Genomic DNA, 23625 nt, shown 5'->3' with positions numbered 1-23625 from the left:
GAGAGACGGACGCATCCTTTCAGTAAATGTCGGCTGCTAATCAATATGTAAAAATAACACTTCGGATGTGTCTTCTATAATTATTAGGGCCGGGACTCGATTAAAAAAATTTATCTAATTAGAGGCTTTGTAATTAATTAATCGAAATTAATCGCATTTTTAATCACATATAAATATTTGACCTAAGAACAGTGAGAAGCAATTTTTTTCACATGGATTTTAGTATACCATTAGGCGCATTCACACCGCAGTACTTTTCCCACAAAGGTTCATGAGAATTTAGTTCATGAGAACTCTTTGAACCTGAGGGTGGATTAGGCAAATGAAGCTGCTGACGTCACTTCTCCTTCTTCTGCTTTGGGTTTACTGGCAGGCCGCAAACCACTTCACGGCGTATACTGCCGCCCAAAGTCCACTGGCTTCAGTAGAAGATGCTGGGACTCCCAGCAGCTTCTACTGAAGCCTTCATAGTAAATCGCCAGAACGCCGACACCTCCTCATCTCCACCGGTCCCATGTTTTATTTTGTGTTGCCATAAGTTAGTCTCTCTGCGTTTCTGCGCTGGGCTAATGCTAATAATGCTAATGCGAGGATAATAAAATGGCGGCTTCATAAAACTTTTTGGGAGTTTTACGGGGCGTGGTTTGCAATCCGCCCAGCCAATCAGAAATATAGCTCTTTTCTCACAAGAGAGCCGTACGAAAGTCCCTGCTCTCTAGCAGCTCTCTGCTCTCTAGCAGGGACTTTCGTGGGGGTAAAAAGGTTCTCATGAACTAATTTTAGTACCGGCTCTTTTTGGTGTGAACGCGATAAAAGAGGCTAACGTCCACGCTAGCTGCTATATGTTTTGCATTGAGGTGATACTTGAGGCTTGATGTGCTGCGGTGATATGCAAATTCCTTTTTGCATAATTTGCACACAACCGTGCTCTTATCGACGCTTCCATCCGTCCGTTTTTTAAAACAACATTTCCCACTTCACTGTGGTTTGTTGTTGTCTGAAGTCATGAACGTTAGTTGGTGCTCCAGTATAATCGGTACGCCTGAAACTCATCCAGTGAGAAACGTTCCGCGGTGCAAAAATAAGTGCGATTAAAATGCGTTAATTTTTTTAACGCGTTAATTTTTGTGTAATTAATTAATCTTAATTAACGTGTTAAAGTCCCGGCCCTAATAATTATGTAACATTAGTTATGGCATCATCAGAAAAGATGAGCTGGCAGGATTCTGCAGCATTGACTGTTTCTATGATGCTGGAGGCACCTTCCAAGAATAACATTTGTTTGTTTAATAAAGACTTTCCTCTTTGTATGTACTGTATATATTTTTTATTTTTTTATTAATCTTACCACCAGACACAACATGAACAAATGAATGATACACATCAGGACAGTAACTTAAACTTCAGTATTTTAGGTGTACAGAAACCTCTACTCATGTTGTTAAATGATATACAGCAATATCTTCCATAAAACGTAGTTGATTTGAATAATAATTACTACCACTGCACAAACAGTGAAAAATGATATGCCTACAATTTATGAATTTGTCTTCTCTGTGGGTTGTATACTCTTCATTCATTATGCAAATTAATTATAATTATAATTTTTCAAAGTTCGTTTATGATTCATTCAAAGCATTAAAATAAATGAGAAACAGAGAGCGTCATATACCTTTAAGAAATACGTGGGGGCGGGGTTCATAACCGTTTAGGAAACGCCCCTATACGATCCGCCCCTATACGATCCGCCTCCTTGCTGCGGTCTGCAGCCAGACTCTATTGACAATAATGGGGATGATGGCAAGCTACCAAATGTGCTGCTGTGAGCTTTGTGACATTGCACATGTCCGGCAATGGAAATGTATAGGAAAATAAAAGCAAAAAAAAACTAAGAAACATCAATATATCATATATAATAAAGAGAAAATGTAAAAGTACTATCAAATATAAACATATCTGAGTGAATATAAAGAGCTGTGAAGTTTTAGAAGGGGTAGTTTTAGAAAGGTCCAAGCTATATAAAATGGTTCGCAGTATAACATATACAACAAATATGTGATGTAAAGATGTGTGTTATTGTAAAGCAAATAGACAGAAAGAAGGAAATTCATTATAGGGTGAAAGGGAAAGAAAAGCAAACAAATGATTCCATAATGATTAAAAAAAAGATGGTTTAAAGGAAACCCATTGTTTATCCTCCTTCCAGAAGAGAAGAAGAATCAGCTATCAGACTGATAAGGGGTAAACAAACTACAAAGGCAGGACCATTCCTAGCTTTAAAATACCAGCAGTTAAATCAATTTAAAAGTCATCAGTCAGCCAGTGAAGGGCACCAAGTTGTGCAAAATCAAATCAGTCTACTTTCTACAAAAGGTCTGCACTTGGGTGTAGGAAGTTTTTTACGATACCATTTGAGAAGATGTACAAACAAGTCTATGTTTTGGTGTTGTCCGTTGTGCTGGATGTGTTGGGGGGCATGTCTCATCTGCCTGGGGCCCCCAGAGTGTCTTGTACCGCCACTGCTCAAACCAGGATAACCCTGTGATAGCGCCGTGTCAATCACAATGAAGCTGCACCCTAAAGCATATGCTGCTTTATCGTCTGTGTTACTTTAAATAGGACCATTATGTACAAAACAACATAATACTTTCTTGAAAATGACCTAAATCTATCAATTGAGACCATTAACACATTAGTTAAATGTTCTCTGCCGGAATAAATCAAGTAAGAAATCTGACAATCTAGACTTTAGTTTTGCAACCAGTGGAGATGCTGGCTGTTTAAATATTGCAGGCTTTAGGAACATCCGCATTGGCTATATTTTTTAGACCAGAGGCCTGTACGACGAAGCCGGTTCAACATAACCTGGATATGTTTGAGTTAGCCGGTTGGCCTAATCCAAAACATACAGTACGCACTCTCGCTAAACGGTCCTACGATGCAGGTTATCAAGTGGATCGCTCAAGCCAGCCGTGTCCTATCTAGTTCGGTGCGCGTTCACATGAAAGGGGTGGTATTTGGAGCAAACATGGACAAGCGTACTGACAGCGCAGCGTCATACTTCCTGAATGAAAAGTGAACTATAATATTAGACATATGAAGACGTTAAACTTTAAACATCCATGACTTAAACACTTCATCCAGGATAAAAGCCACATAGCTGCACCTGCAAGGTGAATACAGCTGGTAAAAGAAAAAGTGTTTGAATGCGTACATTAACAGGTTTTTGATATCACTGCCCCGTCTAAAACACGAGTGGATCTGACTTTAATTACATTTGTCTCGAGTGTTTCGTCAACTTAATGTGTTGCTTAAAATAATACTTCTGCATACAGTATGTGACACTGTGAGTGTTGCACCGCCAGATACGGCTCAAGAAGCTGACTCAGATAAGGAAATATAATACATTATGATGTGATATGAATGATAATGGGACACATCGACGTCTGCACTCACAGTGCCGCGGACTGTACTTAATGTTACTCTGATCCGGTTACTTGTGTTGTGGCAGATATTTAATTAAGCTTTCTTAACGCTAATGTTATAATAGTCAGATTGCTCTGAAGATGGGAGGTGATATTCTATTAATGTTCACGTTCACACAGTCGGTGATTTTTGCCGGCCGTCTTTCCTGCAACGGCAGTTTAAAATGTATTTCCTTTCTCCTGTAATATGACTTGATCGCTTTAAACTCCGCACACTGAGCTCTGATTGGTCAGCAGGCGGTGCTTTCACTGAGTTGATCTCTTAGCCTGCAACCTAACCAGGGGGGTATACTACGAATCTAGTTCAACATATCCTGGATATGTTTTGAGTTATCCGGTTGACTTAATCCAAAACAAAGCCGCTCTCGCTAAACTGTCCTACGACGCTGACTATCAACTCGTTCGCTCAAGCCAGCCGTGTCCTATCTAGTTAGGTGCGCGTTCACATAAAAGGGGTGGTATCTGGAGCATTTGACCAATCACAAACATGGAGAAGCATACTGACAGCGCAGCATCATACTTCCTGAATGAAAAGTCAACTATAATATTAGTCAAATATGAAGAAGTTAAACTTTAAACATCCATGACTTAAACACTTTATCCAGGATCAAAGCCACATAGCTGCACCTGCAAGGTGAATACAGCTGGTAAAAGAAAAAGTGTTTGAATGCGTACATTAACAGGTTTATGATATCACTGCCCGTCTAAGACACGATCTGACTTTAATTACATTTGACTCGAGTGTTTCGTCAACTTAATGTGTTGCTTAAAATAATACTTCTGCATACAGTATGTGACACTATGAGTGTTGCACGGCCAGATACGGCTCAGCTGACTCAGATAAGGAAATATATGATACATTATGATGTGATATGAATGATAATGGGACACATCGACGTCTGCACTCACAGTGCCGCGGACTGTAGGCAACGTAATGTTACTTTGATCCGGTTACTTATGTTGTGTAACGTGTAATGTGGAGTTGCTATTCTGTTCAATGATTCCCTTCAATACAGGAAGACATCGTATGGAAACTTTGATTCTTTTAAATATGTGGCCCTTCGGCTGAAATGCTCCTCTCGAGCTCTGTTCCTAAATATCTATAGACCACCCAAATACTGTGCAAGCTTTTTTGATGACTTTACTGAACTGCTGTCTATAGTGTGTATTGACTTTGACCGTCTAGTCATTGTTGGTGATTTTAACATCCATGTTGACAACCCCCAGGACAGAGGGGCTAAAGAACTGTTTTGTGTTCTTGATAGCTATGGACTGACTCAGCATGTGACGGAGCCCACGCACAATAAGGGGCACACTCTGGACTTAATTATCTCAAAGGGTGTGAATATCTCTAAGGTTGTGGTGACTGATGTTGCACTCTCTGACCATTCCTGTGTTTTCTTTGAGAGCTCTATTTCTGTTCACAAAAATGTTCAAAAAGAGGTAACCACAAAGCGATATTTAACTGAAAACACTAGGGAAATGTTTACTCAGAATTTCTCTTCCACACTTGCCCCTGCCAACATCTCAGTAAATGAGCTAGTAGATCATTTTAATTCAAAAATTAAAAATGTTATAGATGCCATTGCTCCAACTAAGGTAAAGGAAGTGACTGGCAAGAAAATATCTCCATGGAGAAAGGCCATGAGCGTGAAAACAGAAAAAAGAGAATGTCGAAAAGCTGAACGTAGGTGGCGAAAAACAAAACTCCAGGTTCACTTTGAAATCTATAAAGAGAGACTTGGCCTTTATAATTTGGAATTGAAAAACGCACGACAATCGTTCTTCTCTGACATCATTACCAAAAACAAAAACAACGCACGTGCCTTGTTTGCTACCGTCGACAGACTAACTAACCCCCCAGTGTCAGTAGCCTCTGAATTTCTATCCACCAGGGCGTGCAATGATTTTGCCTCCTTCTTCACTGACAAAATTCAGAAAATCAGACAAGCAGTCAGTGCCTCTGCATCAGGAACAGCAAATGTGTTGTCCCTATCTCCACTTAACATCAATTCAGACATCATGACACAATTCCATCAGATTAATGATAAAAACCTAGAGGACATTATTCAATTTCTGAAATCCTCCTCCTGCTGCCTTGATATTATTCCAACAGGATTTTTCAAAGATGTTTTGCCTTGCATGGCCTCAGATCTAATTCATATAGTAAACAAATCTCTTCACTCAGGTATTTTTCCACAGGCCCTGAAAACTGCAGTCATTAAACCGCTCTTAAAAAAGAATAATCTAGATGCTTCAGTAATGAACAATTACAGGCCCATATCAAACCTCCCATTTCTAGGTAAAATCATGGAAAAAGTTGTTTTTCAACAAATGAGTAATTTCTTGCATTTAAATAGCTGTTTGGATGTGTTCCAGTCAGGCTTTCGTCCAAACCACAGCACTGAGACTGCTCTTGTAAAGGTCTTTAATGACATCCACTTAAACACAGACAGTGGCAGAACTTCAGTGTTAGTATTATTAGATCTCAGTGCTGCGTTTGACACTGTTGACCACAGCATATTACTAGACCGACTGGAAAACTGGGTGGGACTTTCGGAAACAGTTCTGAATTGGTTTGAATCCTACTTAAAGGACAGAAACAACTTTGTTTCTATAGGTAAATATACATCTGAGTTGACAAATATGACATGTGGGGTTCCTCAAGGCTCCATCTTGGGGCCTCTTCTCTTTAACATCTACATGCTACCACTGGCTCAGATAATGAAGAACAACAAAATAAGTTACCATAGCTATGCAGATGACACACAAATGTACGTAACAATTTCACCAGGAGACTATGCTCCAATTCAAACACTGAGTAAGTGCATTGAACAAATCAATGACTGGATGTGTCAGAACTTTCTCCAATTAAACAAAGATAAAACTGAGGTAATGGTTTTTGGAGCCAAGGCAGAACGTATCAAAGTTAGCGCTGAGCTTCAGTGTGCAATGTTCAAAACAACAGATAAAGCCAGAAATCTAGGTGTAGTCATGGACTCTGACCTGAGTTTCAACAGTCACATTAAAACAGTTACTAAATCAGCCTACTATCACCTAAAGAATATATCTAGGATTAAAAGACTAATGTCACAGCAGGATTTGGAAAAACTTGTCCATGCTTTTATCTTCAGTAGACTCGACTACTGCAATGGTGTCTTCACAGGTCTCACTAAAAAATCTATTAGGAAGCTGCAGCTGATTCAGAACGCTGCTGCTCGAGTCCTCACTAACACTAAGAAAGTGGATCACATCACTCCTGTTCTGAAGTCTTTACACTGGCTTCCTGTGTGTCAAAGAATAGATTTCAAAATACTGCTGCTGGTTTATAAAGCACTGAATGGTTTAGGCCCAAAATACATTTCTGACCTACTGCTAAATTATGAACCATCCAGATCTCTCAGGTCTTCAGGGACTGGTCAGCTTTCTGTCCCCAGAGTCAGAACTAAACATGGAGAAGCAGCGTTCAGTTATTATGCTCCAAATATCTGGAACAAACTCCCAGAAACCTGCAGGTCCGCTGCAACTCTGACTACTTTTAAATCCAGGCTGAAGACTTTTCTTTTTGTCGCTGCTTTTAATTGAACTATTCATATCTTAGACTGCACTGTAACTTTTATCCATGTACTTTTTTTCTTTTAATGTTTAATTGACTGCCATGTATTTTTTTCTTTTAATGTTTATTTTATTAGCTTTTCTTTTTAATGACTGATTTTAAATGCCATTTTCTTAATCTCTTTCATTTTTTGTAAAGCACTTTGAATTGCCTTGTGTTGAAAAGTGCTATATAAATAAACTTGCCTTGCCTTGCCTTGCCTTGTGACATATAATTAAGCTTTCTTAAGATAATAGTATAATAGTTATAATAGTCAGATTGCTCTGAAGACTGGAGGTGATGTTCTATTCATTTTCACGTTCACACAGTCGGTGATTTTGGCCGGCCGTCTTTCCTGCAACGGCAGTTTAAACTGCCGTTGCAGGAACTATTTCCTCCGCACACTGAGCTCTGATTGGTCAGCAGGCGTGGTGCTTTCGCTGAGTTGATCTCTTATCCTGGAACCTATCCTGCTTCGGAGCACAGACTAGGTTCCAGGATAAGTCACCATGGAGATCTAGCCCGCTAAAAAGTGAACCAGCTTCATAGTACCGGAAATCCCAGAAGTTATCTTGCTAAACGAAAATCCTGCTTCCTAGTATACCCCCCTGCTCCGGAGCAGGTTAGCCGCACATAATAAGTTACCATGGAGATCTATCACGCTAAAAAGAGAACCAGCGTCGTAGGACCGGAAACCCCGAGTTTCCCCTGAAGTTAGCCCGCTAAGCGAAAATCCGGCTTCGTCGTACAGGCCTCAGGAGGTTGCAGCTTGTTCGTTTACATTTCAATATATAATGTATAAACTGTCAACATCTCAACCTAGAGGCTAAATACTGGATGGTCAAACCAACTTGTAACTATTTAATGAAATAAAGCTTTAAAGGTTTCTTCAGTTGATTCGGTGTGCAAACGTGTGTGAATGTCTCACATTAAGCCTGTGATGGTTTTGCTTGTGGAAGTCTTTACCAAGTCAGACAGTTTGGTTGCCAGGCGAGAGCATAAAGCTCTAAGGCTGATTTAAAGGTCTGTGTTTCTGTCAGAGCTTACAAAACAGACAAACCAACATTTTTTTGTTTTTTCTGCAGGTTCACTCTGGTGCCCGGGCTTCACCCTGACTGGATGCTCATGTTGATTTTCGCTCACACTCATCTTACTGTGACTGTGACTCTGGGCTTGCTGCTCGTGCCGAAGGTAACACTCCGTCAACCGTGTCAGTTATTAGGCAACAATGTCAGTCAGTGGTTGGAAGTAACTGAGTAAGCAATACAAGTTTGATGTACATGTACTTTACTTAAAGGTCTCCTATCATGTAAAATGCACTTTTTGATGTTTTCTATACATAAATATGTGTTCCCGGTGTGTAAGGGAACTCACAAAGTGTCAGAAAACAAAACCCTCTCTCTTTTCCTCCGTACCCAAATCTCTAAAAACGGGGGGTACAACGGAGCTGATCCAGATTTGCGTCCGATATGACGAAATATCGGAAATATGAGCTGGCTTTACATCATCATCATCATCATCATCATCATCATCTTTTATTTAAAGAGACTCTTGGTCCATTATTACAAAAACATACAACACTCAAATATAAATTAAAAAAGGCAGTTATACCAATGTTTCCACAGAGGTGACTGGTATCGTACAGCACTGAAACACGGATTTGACAGCAGCATAATGACAGAGTTATGAGAAACATTCAATCGACAGATGAATTTGTACATTCGATTTCTCAAAAGAGCATGGAACGTGTTAACTCGTGCGTTACAGAACATTTCACTTGCACTGCACCACCTTGGTTTTCTAAGCAGTATACGCAAACAGTCATTATATGCAACCTGGAGCTTCTTGAGGCTTGCCTTCTTATACTTGACCCACAAGGGGGCAGTATAGAGAGGAGTGCAATAAGCTCTAAAGAGGTTCACCTTAACCTTATCTGAACACCAAGAGAGTTTTCTAGCCAACATGTTGGCTTGCATATATAAGACACGCCGCTGTCTTAACATGTCATCATCATCAGCCATTTCATCTGTGATGATGTGTCCCAGATACTTAGTGTTACAGCAAACAGACAGCACCTGCCCTGACAGGTAGAATGTTGGAAAACAAAGGTTCTTATCCCCTTTTGCTCTGCAGATCATTACAGCGCTCTTCTTAGCATTGTATTTAACATCAAATTTGACTCCGTAATCAGAACAAACATTTAGCAACTGTTGAAAACCAGCACTGCTAGGAGAAACAATAGCCAGATCATCGGCATACATAAGATGGTTTACAATCACATTACCAATCACACACCCTGTTTTACAGACACTTAAATCATCTGATAGATCATTCATATAGATATTAAAAAGGCATGGTGAGAGGAGCCCCCCCTGGCGGACTCCATTACCAACACCAAATGGCGCAGAGACTGCATTCCCCCCATTTGATCCGCATGCTCTGGTTGGCATACCAATAAGCCAGGATCCTAATTATACTGTTAGGCACACCCCCTTTGTCTCAATTTTAAAAACAGTTTATGGTGGTTAACTCGGTCAAAAGCCTTAGAGGCATCAATGAACCAATCAGAACAGTGGAATTCTGTCTTCTATATGTTTCTACCATTTCCTTCAAAGCATAGATGCATAGCTCAGTACCATGCTTAGCCTTGAAGCCAAACTGGTTATCTGAGGTACATAAATAGGAACATAGTCTATCTAACAAAATTATTTCCAAGACTTTGGATAACACACTGGCTAGAGCAATTGGTCTATAGTTATCCAAGCTCCCTACCTTGCCCGCTTTGTCCTTAATGACAGGGACCAAAGTAACAGTCAACATGGAGTCTGGCAACATACCATGAGTCATGAGGCCGGTAAAACAAATGGCAAGAAGAACTGCAACCTTCGGGCTTGCCAGTTTAAGGTGCACCCACGGCCCTATCAGAAATGTCGCTATCAGAAAAAATGAGCTATGTGTTTTGGAAGTGATATGGTCTTTGTTTACATTAGCAAGCATCGCTAACACTCAGAGCTAACGCAGTACTGGAGAGTGTGTGTGTGTGTGTGTGTGTGTGTGTGTGTGTGTGTGTGTGTGTGTGTGTGTGTGTGTGTGTGTGTGTGTGTGTGTGTGTGTGTGTGTGTGTGTGTGTGTGTGTGTGTGTGTGTGTGTGACAGACAGACAGACAGACAGACAGACAGACAGACAGACAGACAGACAATCTGTCTGGTGGGATAGGGTTGATGAAAAACACGCATTATGCTTCTATCTAATGTGAATAATGATCCTGAATAGTTTCTTTTTGGCAAATGTTGATAAAAGGACCATCAACCTCCAGCCACCTTGGTCGATCTCAGACAAACAATGAACAAACAACTATCACGCACACATGCAAAACACATCATAGACATGTTTTATATATATATCTGAGACCCATAATATATGCCTAAAAATAGCATAATAGGAGACCTTTAGGCGTATATTGTACTTTTTACTTCCCAACATTAATCCGACAGATATAACTAAATAGTGCTGCATGCATGAAGTCTAACTTTTCATTCTTAAAAGAGCATTATTTGAAAAATTGTAATGGAGGTTAGTGACTGGTGTACATAGGGTTTTCCTCTACGGCCGTAATAGCTTGTGTATACAACAGTCCATTAATCATCTCAAGTTCATTTGATATTAGCCATCTCGAAACACACACAGATGCACAGAGGCACATTTGGTACCATTACCTTAAACTCATTCCAACTGCGTTAGTGGTTACTGAGATTTAGCTGAGCACCCTCGCGGGTGTCTTTATGTTCAATCTCTCAAGTCTGATAGAAAACATTTAATTCTCCTGCTGTGTAAGGAATGCCACACACCATCAGTGCTCTCTGTTCCTTCATTCTTTCTAAATTAGGCACTTTAGAAGTGCAAGTCAGTTGAGTACGCTGGGATAATTAAGCACAATGGGAGGATGTTAATCTCACAGCATCTGTTCCTGAATCTGGGCTAACTATTTGGTACTCTGTATAGACAGATTTGTTGTTTAATCCAGATGAAACATTTGGCAATGAATAGTCAGAGAAAACTGATTTTCCTCTCTTCTAAATGTTTGTAAAAAATGCAACCTCACCTCGTTTTTCCACTTGGAATCCAAGTAATGATGATATTAGTGCCTGCAAAAACTGAGCTGAATACATTTAAATATTTTAATACTCAATTCACAAGTGTGTTGGATTAAATACAAAAACGCAAGAACATTTTTAACACTAGAACCGCCAACGGGTACATTTTACCCGTAGCAGTTTTTTGATTGTATGTAACTTTTTTTCAATAACATATTAAAGTCTCCCAGTCCGTGACTTTTCCTGAAAGTGTGTTATGTAGCACCCTCTGTTGTTAACAATTGTCAATATGAAGTCAGATTGAAAAAATCGCCCAAAAAAAAGCCATTTATACCTATATCCGCCAGCGGGTAATATTTACCTCATAGAAAATGCAGCGTAAACATGACGTGATAGCAACATCTTTTGTCTACTGCGGTTCCTTATAGATAGAGAGATAGATTGAGAGAGAGAGATAGATTGATAGATATATTGATAGATGGATAGAGAGATAGACAGACAGATAGATAGTTATAGATAGTGTAACATCTTGGAGAATACAAGATATTGGATGACTGAGCTCACGTTGAGGACGTAATGCATGCAGGTTACGTGCCAGTTGAATAAAGATGGACACTCGGAATGAGAGAAGTAGTCCGCGTCGTCTGTTTATGTAGACAATTACCCCCAAAACACACCAGGAGCGTCTGCGTCGTGTTACGGCCGCGCCGCGGCGGTCGTAAGGATCGCGGCCACTCTAGTCAATGGGTGCTATTACACCACACGCGCCGTGTTACGGCTCAGACGCGTCCCAGAAGCGGCTCGGCGCAGCGCTTCTCTAAAATTAGGATGAATCCTATTTTTGCCGCGGCGCAGCCGTAAGGTAAAACTCCTCCCCCCATCCCCCCGTAGTCTTTCAAATAGGAGAATACATGCCAGCGTTCTCCTCCGGTTTACAGGCACTGTAAATGATATATATATAGAATAATTATGATGATGAATGCATATTTTTTTACCACTAAAATACAGCAACACATCTTTGATTCATGTCGTTTATAACTGGAATATTACAATTATTATTAACTGTGTCTGTAGTCTACAACACAACAAAATAGGAAATAACAACAATAAACACGATTTAAACAGACACAAACATAAACCATTTAAACTACGTATAGCCTACTTACTTGTAGAAGTACAAATGTCCAGGAAATATTCCAAAATCAACAACAACTGCGAGGCTGCACACACGACGCTCCGCTTCCGCAACATTTTGAAACGCGTCTGGTGTGTGTTGTCGCAGGAGGAGGTCGCAGCGTGGCGCAGCCGCAACATAACGCGGCGCAGACACTCCTGGTGTGTTTTGGGGGTTATATGTCCATAGAACAGAACATTACAGATGGATCGATAGATAGTTATAGATAGATAGAGAGATTTGTACCTAAACAAAACACAAGTCTAACACCAAGCGTTTAAATCAGCACTCTTAGCGATATTTTATACTTCATGTTATCTGCACAAACTATGTCTTATGAAAAGCTGAGAGTCCACAGATTCTATTGGTATAAATGTCATCCCTGTGCGATCAAAACTCACTGTTCTGTATGATAAATAAAAGAACATTGTACCTTGAAAATCAATAGCGGGTACATTTGACCCGTTGACGGTTTTAGGTATACAGCGACCTCTGGCGGTTCTAGTGTTAAATCAACATAATTATCTCAGCTTTTATTAAAAATGAGTTCAGATCTTAAGAAGAAACATCTTTGTTGACTCCAACAGTAAACAAGATCGAGGTCAACTTTTGTTAAAGGAGGCCTATTATTTTAATCTTCAGGCTCTTACTAGTATTTTTGGTTTCAACAAGAACGTTTCCAGATGCTATAATTTCCAAAAGAACAGATTATTTTTCTTACACTGCCTGTCGGATAATACCCACATGTTTGTGTTCTATATTCTGCAGTTCATAATAATAATAATAATAATTTCAATTTATATGGCGCCTTTCACGAAACCCAAGGACGCTTTACAATGGGAAGTAACAAAAAAAAAGTAATAATAATCATAGATACATAGGCTGAAGAAAACAAAACAGGAACAGGTTGCTGGGTACTGTATATTAGTTGAGGCCAAAGGCCTGAGTGAAAATATGGTGTTTGAAGTGTTTTTTGAAGGTGTCCAGACAGTCTGCATTCCTGATTGCAGAGGGGAGAGAATTCCAAAGGGTGGGGGCTGCGACACTGAAGGTTCTGTTGCCAAATGTTTTCAGCTTGGAGCGCTGGATGGAGAGCAGCCCTTTGTCGGAGAACCGCAGGTGACGAGAGAGGGTGTAGGCCTGAAGGAGGTCAGAGATGTATGGAGGGGCTAGGGAGTGGAGAGATTTGTAAGTTAGCAGGAGGAGTTTGTACTGGATGCGTGACTTGACCGGGAGCCAGTGAAGGTGGATGAGGGTAGGGGTGATGTGTTGCCAGGGCTTAGTGCGGGTGAGGAGCCTGGCTGCAGAGTTTTTGACGTGCTGGAGCCTGTCCAGGGCTTTGCTGGTGACCCCGAACAGAACTCCATTGCAGTAGTCCAGACGAGAGGAGATGAAGGTATGAATTAATATTTCTGCAACGGGGTCGGGAGAGAGGGCCGGTCTGGAGATGTTTTGTAGGTGAAAAAATGCAGTTTTGACAGTTGACCTGGTGTGGGAGTTGAAGGTGAGGCTAGAGTCCAGAGTGACGCCCAGGCTGCGGACCTCAGGGGAAGGGTGGCTGGAGCCGCCATCTATGGTGAGGAGCAGATCTCCAACCTTCCGGAGAAGTGTTTTTGGGGCCACAACCATGAGCTCTGTTTTGTTATTGTTGAGTTTAAGTAGATTTTTTTACATCAAGGCTTGGATGCGGAGGCAGTTGACAAGTGACAGTGGGGGTAGCTGGGATGATGGATTGGTACTGATGTAGAGTTGGGTGTCGTCGGCATAGTTGAAGTTGAGACCATGTTGGCGGATGATTTCACCGAGGGGGAGCATGTAGATGTTAAATAGAAGGGGGCCGAGCACCGAACTTTGCGGCACACCTTGGTTGACAGGGAGGTGGAGGAGAGAGAGGTGGATTTTCCGATGGTCACAAACTGTTGCCTGTTGGAGAGGTAGGAATGGAACCAGGAGAGGGCTGTACCAGAGAGGCCAAGGTAGAGGGATAGGCGGTTGAGTAGGATAGTGTGGGAGACTGTGTCGAATGCGGCGGAGATGTCCAAGGCAAGGCAAGGCAAGACAAGGCAAGGCAAGGCAAGGCAATTTATATAGCACTTTTCAACACAAGGCAATTCAAAGTGCTTTACAAAAAATGAAAGAGATTAAGAAAATGGCATTTAAAATCAGTCATTAAAAAGAAAAGCTAATAAAATAAACATTAAAAGAAAAAATACATGGATAAAAGTTACAGTGCAGTCTAAGATATGAATAGTTCAATTAAAAGCAGCGACAAAAAGAAAAGTCTTCAGGATGCTGACGAGGCCTGAATCGGCGGCTATGAGGAGGTCATTGGTTATTTTAATAAGGGCCGTCTCATGTTCTCTTTAAGTTTAACTAAATCCATGTGGGCAGGAAAGTAACTTTTATTATGTAACATCCATATCAATAAATATTTTGCTACAGGAAAACCTTGGTCAACTCAGCCCTCCTCCAATGACCCCTTTAGCCAACATTTAGATATTGTTATACTCTATATCTTATTAGTGGTTTCCTATAGGGCAGAGTAATATCATTTGAGAAACCTTATTTCCAATTTAACACCTTTCCAGCAGCCTCACTGTTGTCATTATTCAACCCTGCTTTCCATCTGTCTTAGTTTCTGTCCAAAGGGACTCAGGCCAGGGATGATATTGCCACCGAAGCTTACGAGGAGGAGCTGGACATGGGAAGGTCTGGCTCTTACCTCAACAACAGCATCACCTCGGCCTGGAGTGAGCACAGCTTGGACCCGGAGGATATACGGGTAAAGTACCATTTGTTGTTCATACCTGGAAATTGAATATGAAAATATAAATCCAACTGTAGAAATGAAATTATTCCAAAGATGCCTAATATTTACAGGCCCTTCCCATTTTCAGGATGAGCTGAAAAAGCTTTATGCGCAGCTGGAAGTCTACAAATGTAAGAAGATGCTCGCCAACAACCCTCACCTCCAGAAGAAGCGCAACTCCAAGAAAGGTCTGGGTCGCACCCTGATGAAGCGGATAACAGAGATCCCTGAGACCATGCACATACATCGGCAGTGCAGTCGCGAGGATGGCAGTGAACACGGCAGCAACCGTAGCACTTTGAGAAGAAACCCATTCGAACCAAGTCACCACGGTAAGACACATTTTATCCGTACCATGAAACTGAAGCAGCAAAAATGAAATTCAGCCATTATTGGTGGTTTCATTTCCACATGTGGTTACTTACTGTCAAAATGTCTTTTTGTGAACACCAGTATGTTCAAAATACCAGTGGTTAGGGTTTGTAAGCGGGCTAAACCTTGCTACTGGACTGAGCTACTAAGTAGAGCTGAGGCATATGGGAATGGTTTTGCAGGCATTTGTCCAGAAACCAGTAAAGTTCAATTGTGTGTGCTTCATTTTTGTGAATATTTCCAAAGTGTAGAACAGACACTGAATAACATTGAACTTTTAATGTTTTTAATTTAAAGGTCCCATGACATGGCCATTTCTAGTGATCATAATTCCATTGTTGAGGTCTACTAGAATAGATTTACATTGTGCAATTTTCCAAACTCACATTGGTTTCTCATACAGCATGTGTATTCACTCTCTGTCCTAAACGGCTTGTTGGAGCTCCTGCCCCCCCCTCCCTGTGAGCCCAGTGTGCTCTGATTGGTCAGCTCGCCCACTGGCTCGCTGCTGCGAGGAGCTGACAGTGTGAGCTGGCTTACTGGTGTGGTTTCCTGCTTGCTGCGAGACAGCGAGACAGCGCAAATGGACGCGGGAAAGGGGGGGTGCTGAGGGGGCTGCAGCAGCCCCATCTGCGAGGCTCCGTTTACATGCATAAAAACCTTCATAACACACAAGGGGACGGGTATTAACCGGAAAAGCATGACATGGGACCTTTAAATACACATTTTTTGCAATTCCTTTTTCAATGGTTCAAAACACAGATACTATCAATGGTCTAAGATGGTCTTTATTTTTTTTCTCTGTGTTTAGCCAGGGTACTTTCTCTTACTAGATATTTTTGTTTAATCAAAAACACGAGAGAAAACCTTTAAGGTCAGACATAGAACAAGGTCACCAGAATATATTTTCCTCATTTGTTTCTAAGGGCTTTTCTTCATACATGATCACTAAATCTGTGCACCTTGATGCCATTTTATTGTTAACCTCCCCTCAGGCAAATCTCGGGATGATTCCCTGAAGAACAAAGTCATTGGCTTGAAGAAGTCTCACAGCTATGACCATGTTTGTGACCAGGATGAAGAAACCGTAAGCCAAACTGGCTCGATAGCAGGAGACAAAATGACTCCTGTGGGAGGTGGTGGGGAAGGATCTCTACTGGGTTCCCTGATTGGCCGGAAACATACTAAAAAGCAGCTGGAACTGTCCATGACCCCACCAAGACTGGAACCAGCCGAGTCCACAGAGTCCGTTCCACTGTGCTGGAAATCAGCCAGCGTCCACAACTTGACCCACGAGAGGAAACCGCTCCACCTTCGGACCTCCATCATGCAGAAGTCTCTGAGTGTGATTGCCAGTGCCAAGGAAAAGATGCCGGGGCTGACCAATAAGACGCAAAGCGTGGAGGATGCCAGTAAGAAAGGTCTGAAGGGGCAGGAGGACAGGATGTTGTCTGAGGTGGATGAGACCCCTGAGCATTACTCCAAGATGATCATCAGCCAGTCAGTGGAGTACTCCAAGTCCCCCCTGAAGATGGGCATCATGAAACAACAGGTACTCTTTATTTATGAATCTTCAAAAAATACTATTTGAACAAAGAGGTTTTAATCAAGCAATTGGGTGTTTTTGTTTTTGAATAGCTTGAACTTTTGGAAATGTTTCAATATTTTCATTAAAACAGCAGTTGTTGAATATTTTCTTTTTTTCTTTTAACAGGTGAGTGGCAGCCAGCCGTCGATTTGCTCCGAGACCGGTCGGAACCTCTACGACGTGTCTGAGGTGTGTCCCTGGGATTCCGAAGACGCTCAGACTCCCACTGAAGCTAAGACCCAGAAACACGTTTCCATTGCTCCCGAGACCACCGCAGGCCGGAGAGGCAGCAGCAGCAGCTCTGGGATCACCAAAGGTAGCCGGTCCAATCAGAGGCAGAAAGCAGGGTATTCCCCTTCCAACAGAAGACGCTCCAAAGATAAAGGAGGAGAAAGGGAGGAAGGCAAGGAAACCCGGAAAACACGACCACCAAGATCACCTCTCCCTCTGAAGCCCGACGTCTGTCCCTGGGAGTTCAATGAGCAGCCCATAATGGGAGGAGATTCAGATTCCCTCTCCCCAGACAGGATCTCACGCAAGAAAAGCGTCACACCCACTGATGGGAAACCCAAGGGGCTCCACTCAGACCACTCCAAGTCCACAGGAAGCCTTTTGCAGCCTCCAACCCTGATGGTAGAGATCTGCCCGTGGGACTACAACAGCCCACCTTCACCTAAGCAGGAGAAGTCCTGCAACAGCCCCAGCACACACAAGAAGAAGCGGAAAGGCTCCTGCTCATCCAACCACAAAGCCGAGAAGGAAAAGGCAAGAGAGAAAAGCAGAGAACGGCGGAGCTCTTCCAGCAAACCGGCGTCGGAGAGAAGACGCGTTAGCCAGTCATCGGAGTGCGGAGGGCCGGTTTCTGAGCGGCGGAGGAGTTCTACAAGGGACCCAGAGATGATGGAGATCAGGAGGGGGGAGGGTTTCTCACGGGAGATCGAGCCCTCACTCAGCAGCTTTGCTCAGACTAGAAAATCACCAGAGAAGAAGAGAGAGAGCTCTTTGAGTAGTAGTACCAAACCCGCGGTCATCGGCGGGGCCAAGGTGGTGGATGTTTGCCCATGGGACTTTCAGGAGCCAGATCCTGGGGGGATGGTGTGATGACTGGGGAAATGATTGTATTTTTTTTTGTATTCACAGACTGACAGCACAGAGGAAAAAGCAACAGAATGATATCAATTGAAAATTCGATAAGTTAACCTAAGCGAAAAAATAATCCAAACTACTTGCTAAATGCATTACATCTCGTTGTTTCATTGCAACCTTGAAGTCACTTTTTTTTGTCCGCACTTTTGCTTGCAAACTTACATTGTGTACGTTTTATCACATTGCGGTAATTTAAACCTGAATCATACTTGTACATACCAGCAGGTCAGACAATCATTTGTCACCAAAACTTTACATAATCGGCTTATCGAATATTGAAGTTCATCTGTTACGCGGATGATATTCTACGCTACGCACTATGTCAGTGGGGACTCACTGCCTCAGATGCTAATGAAGAAACAAGCAGGCGACAGGGGAAAAAAAGACCTACGGATAAAATGGGATATGTGAAGCAGGACCAAAGCTCCAGACACAGCTGCGATGCCTTAGCTATAGGCCAAATGCATAATTCATGGAACGAAAATGATCAGTTTGATTAGTGAAACATGGGAATAACAAAGGATTGTAGTTCAGCTTCATTTCTAAATGAGGAAAACTGTATATTTCAGTTGCTCAATATACAGTATTGTTGTTCCCTAACAACCATTGCATGCGGCAAACCGTAAAGCATCCAATAACTGTACAAAATAAAAATGTAGTGGAGAACTTGTACTGAACTATGACCGGAGAACTTTTGATGTTGTTGCTTATGGTATTTTCCTCCTATGTACCTGATGCTTTCAAAATGATGTGCATTGCCATCAATAATGTACATACATACTGCAAATGGCTTGCAGTTACAGTTGCGCAGTGATGAAATATCCATGAGCCTCTCCCTTATGTTGATAGTTATTTACCGTTTATTTGATATCCATGCCCTGGATGCCACTTTTAAAGAAAGCGGTGGTATTTCCACATGTATAAAATAATGTGATGGAGTCTTTAAAGGACAAAACCAAACCACGACAAGGGTGGATGATGTGAATAATGCATTATTACTGTCACTTAGTCGCCAATTTTAACATCTGCCTGAATGCATCTTCTTTCCAATCTTTGCACATATTCAATTGCTTAAACCACGACTATGCATGACCAAAGCTATTTTTTGCCACTTTCTTGCCAACGGGAGATGAGTAATTTACTATTTTAACATTATCTCCGACAACAGTTCGCCTTTCTGTCCCGTGATCATCCACCCACCAGCGACAAATAATGAAACGCAGTCACACACACAACGCAGTCTTCTTCTGAAGCTGTCTGTGCATGACAGTGAAAATACAGCAGTATTGTTACACTCAAATTCACCACAAGGCATAAAAAAAAACATTGTTATGTAATACTTAAAGAGGACTATGGAGCACATTGGATTTACAAATATAGATGTCACATGTTGTCATGTATTTATCAAGAAAAATTTGTAAAATAACCATTTGTTTTGCTCATAAAGTAAAATTAAAAGGCTTGATGAATAATAAACATGAGCCTGCACTCACATGGGTTTTTTTCTATCAGATGGTTTTAGGCTGTATGAAATGGAATGTTGTAACTTGTCCACTAAATGTATTTTATGCTAGTTATACTATATGATGTGACTCCAAAAAAGTTACAAAATGGTGTAGCATCGACACAGGAGTACTTATATTTTACATTCTTATTGTGTTGCATGTACATACAGTAAATACCCTGTTCTCAATTATGGATTAAATCTTTCTATAAAAACCCAGTTGACATTGCTTTGGTCTGTTCAGTATTGTGTTTTGTTCAGTTCACTTGGCATGTACTTTGCTCTCTGTGCAACATTGCCATCATGTGGATAATGAAAATATCGAGTTGCTAGTTTTCTTAAAAGTTACAGACTTGAAGTGATGAATCAAACTCTTTACATTCAGAATAGAAAAAGGTGCACACAGTCCTCCTCTAAAGGACTTTCAGAGTGTCTTCTCTATCATAATGTATACAATGCTGACCTCATGACAAGGCTAATTCAATCATGGCCCGTAGGACAAAGGCCTTCTACTCTTTCAGTGAATCACACAGGCATTAACTAAATCAATACACTGATTATTAAATCAAGTATTTTTACTACTTTATACTGCTATCTGCCCGTCCTGAGTGACTTCCTAATTGTCTATGCGCTCTTGCTTGGACTACACCAATCTACAAACGTAGCCCTAATGTTGACCTTAACCACACGTTACGTTTTATGATCCCAACTTGGGCCGTGAAGTGGGAAACAAAGTGGTCCAGGGGTAATGCCCCTTGCCCACTGTGACGACCTCTCCACACCGCGTGGGGTGCCGTCTGGTTGTGTGTGTGATTGCAGGCTGCAGCTGTTTGATGAGGCGCACCTGCCGGATGAGCTACACCTGATTAAACAGGATATAGGAGGAGCCCAGCCGGTTACGTTTCTCTCTCCTCTGGGCACTCGCTCTGTGCCAGCTTCGTGGACTTGATGCTGGTGTTTTAGTTTGTTGTGTTTAAACAATAAACTATATTATTCTTACCTCTCGTCTCGCCTCCCTGCTTTATGTTACAGCCCACGAGCCGGGTTTTAACAGATGGGGGCTCGTTGCAACTTGCTTTGGACCTGGGAAGCGTGTGCAACTGGATGTCCGTTGTGGGGACGGATTTCGCGCAGCTGCTGTTGTCGCTGGGTGCGGCTGGTTGTTTGGGAGTAGCGTTGCGGGGGTGAGTGCAGGGTGCGAACTGGAGGGGAGCAGGGGGAGCTATGGAGAGGCGAAGTCACGCCCATCTACTTCCGGACCATGGGACCCCGGAAGCGAAAAATGTACATTGAATTCAATGGAGAGAGAACACGTATCTTTTGATCCCGTTTGAATTGTGCCACGAACTACACATATGATGTGTGTCAGTCTTAAACAATCATTTCCATGTCAAAAAAGTCACATTTGGTCGTAAAACTGCTCAAATATAAGACTATGAAAAATACGCTACTACAAAGACTACAAATCCCAAATCCCATTCTGGGTCGCGTAAGTGATGTCACAGGCATGCTCGGTGATTTATAATAAGACTCGTAATTAAAGCGAAGAAGAAGAAGAAGATCTCATAACTGATTTATTCCCTCCAATAAATTATAGATCGCTAAAAATAAATTCACTTTTACAAGATGCCTGTGTGCTTTGTACCAGGTTGTAGTCATAAAAGTGATCATACCACTTGCTCCTTCTATCGATTCCCGTCTGATGAAAGGACCAGGAGTCGCTGGATCAGACATATCAGGTAATATCATAATATACATGTTGTGCATGGAACATAGTCAAGTTAGCTACCTAGCTAGTAGCGACGAGTAGCGAGCACCTTTAGTTAGCATTACATTACTTAGCCTTGTCATTTTTAGTAGCCTTACCATGAAGTTATTATTTTATTACATGAAGTAAACCAAAATGTTAAACAGTAACCAAACATGATGGTAAGTATTTCGTGAAACATTTGAAGAGTAGCCTACTGCGCCCTCCACCGGGTGCTAAGGAAGCAGTTCAGGGAGAGTCGAAGGCAGGCAGGGAGCTTTGCATGACATTCTTCTGGACTTGTTTCATTGTGATGACAATCTGTTTGTTGGAAAGACGGTCGTTGTGTGCTTATTGAGAGAAAATTGTTAGAAGAGATAATTATTCAAAGTGTTGTTACTTTAAAGTGTTGTTACTGACCTTTTTCTCTTTTATTTTCTTTACCTCACCTGTAACTGCTGAGATGTTGAGGAACATGCACACTGACCTGCTCTGGCAACCTGATTTCCACTGTACGTAATAGTATTTGGTTGTGGTATATTATTTATATACATCAAAGGCACAATGCACCCCCCAGAGACACACATGTATTGAGTGTGATATTTTGCATAGGTCATGTGAAATCATCTTTACATACTAGAAAACTGTAGGAGCGGCAACTTGTTTTGAAATTGAATTTTTTTAATATCCGATAATAAAGTTGATGTTTTCTTTATTCTTCTCTATTCCCAGCTCCATCCATCACCATTCTCTGTTCCTGCAGGTCCTGCTTGCTAATCAATGCTCATATTTTTTTACACAATTACAAATAAAGTCAATGTATTGTATGACATGAAGTTGTGCTTCATTCGGAGTCAATAATAAATTAATTCTGCCTTCAACTGCGCAATGATTGTGGACTGCACCGACATCAATGTAGCTGCCCCCCAGTAAGATGAACCAAGCAAAGAGGGTCCCCATCATGCCCAAGGACATCCAGCTTGCCTGCCGCATCCGCGGAGAGAGGGCTTAGACTGACCTGAGACCAGCACACCCAAACACAACGGCTCTTTTAAGAGCCACCTACATTTTCAAAGAGTTGCAATCCTACGTTATTATAATGATTAAACTGGTTCATGTATCACTTAGTTTACTGAACCGTGATGAATGAAAGTGAAATGAGTGAGGTAGTGGTTTACTGAAGTTACAAAGACATTAATATATGAGTAACAGTAAACACAAGCTTCTGTCAATTATGGATCATTCAAACTATTAATATAAAAATATGTAATAAAGTTCTAAAACAAGTATTCGGTATATTCCTTGATAGCTTTTGGAGAAGGTTGTTTTTAAGTTTACTAAAATCTATCGTTTCAACTGTTTCACTTTATAAAAAAGGAACAGGTGAGTAGAGCATCATTGAGTTTCTTATTCTGTCAGTAAATTATCCAAATGAATGTTTTTCATTATTTTAGTCAACCCTAAACAAATTGATTGTACCTTTTAATGATGACCTTACATGGTCGGCAAAGTTAAATTAACTTCAGAAAATCAAATCTGTTCTGAGAAAAAACTAATAAATGTTTAAAGATAGGAACTTGCCATCCCACTGAAAAACAGTCCGTAGAGATTTAAAGGCGTAGTTGTAGTTCAGTCCAACGTTTCATTTGGATTCATTTCTCCAACAGTCAACTATTTTCATAAAGAATATATATATTTTTCAAAGTCAACTTTATTGTCAATCTTACTCAGTTTGAGAGATCAAAAAGACGTTTAAATAAAATTATACAATTTACAGATATGTATACAAATATATATATATCCTATATACACCATCATGTATAATGATGGTGTATGATGTAGAAGGAAGTGTGGTAGATAACAAGTAAATATAGAGTTACATACAGATCCATGTTACAGCAAAAGATGGAATAACTCAGAAGCACGCAGTATAATAATAATTACATGCAACAATTAAATAACTGCTCAGCATCTCCACCACAATCCCAATCTGCTGTGTCCTGTTTTCCTCCCCTCTGCATAACACCCCATCACACATACCAAACACAACGCAGAGTCCGAGGGTGTTAAGAGTATGTTTATTGAAATGTGCTCCTCTCTACTGGCCAACA

At 41.2% G+C, this 23625-nt stretch overlaps 1 protein-coding gene across 1 annotated transcript in view; it reads left to right on the top strand.

Moving 5' to 3' along the window:
- The window catches only part of LOC117545536 (probable G-protein coupled receptor 158), a 147097-nt gene extending 127106 nt beyond the window's left edge, over positions 1–19991 (top strand). Inside the window, exons 9-13 of the mRNA XM_034215353.1 lie at positions 8166–8271; positions 14984–15130; positions 15246–15489; positions 16525–17081; positions 17244–19991. Of these exons, the coding sequence (XP_034071244.1) occupies positions 8166–8271; positions 14984–15130; positions 15246–15489; positions 16525–17081; positions 17244–18218 (2029 nt within the window). The 3' untranslated portion in view covers positions 18219–19991. The remainder of the gene's footprint in view (positions 1–8165; positions 8272–14983; positions 15131–15245; positions 15490–16524; positions 17082–17243) is intronic.
- The last annotated feature ends 3634 nt before the right edge of the window (positions 19992–23625 follow it).

This window comes from Gymnodraco acuticeps, unplaced genomic scaffold (assembly GCF_902827175.1).
Source record: "Gymnodraco acuticeps unplaced genomic scaffold, fGymAcu1.1, whole genome shotgun sequence".
In the NCBI taxonomy this organism is placed as follows: Eukaryota; Metazoa; Chordata; class Actinopteri; order Perciformes; family Bathydraconidae; genus Gymnodraco; species Gymnodraco acuticeps.
The sequence above is the reverse complement of the archived record's forward strand: the minus strand, read 5'-3'. Positions and strand labels throughout refer to the sequence as shown.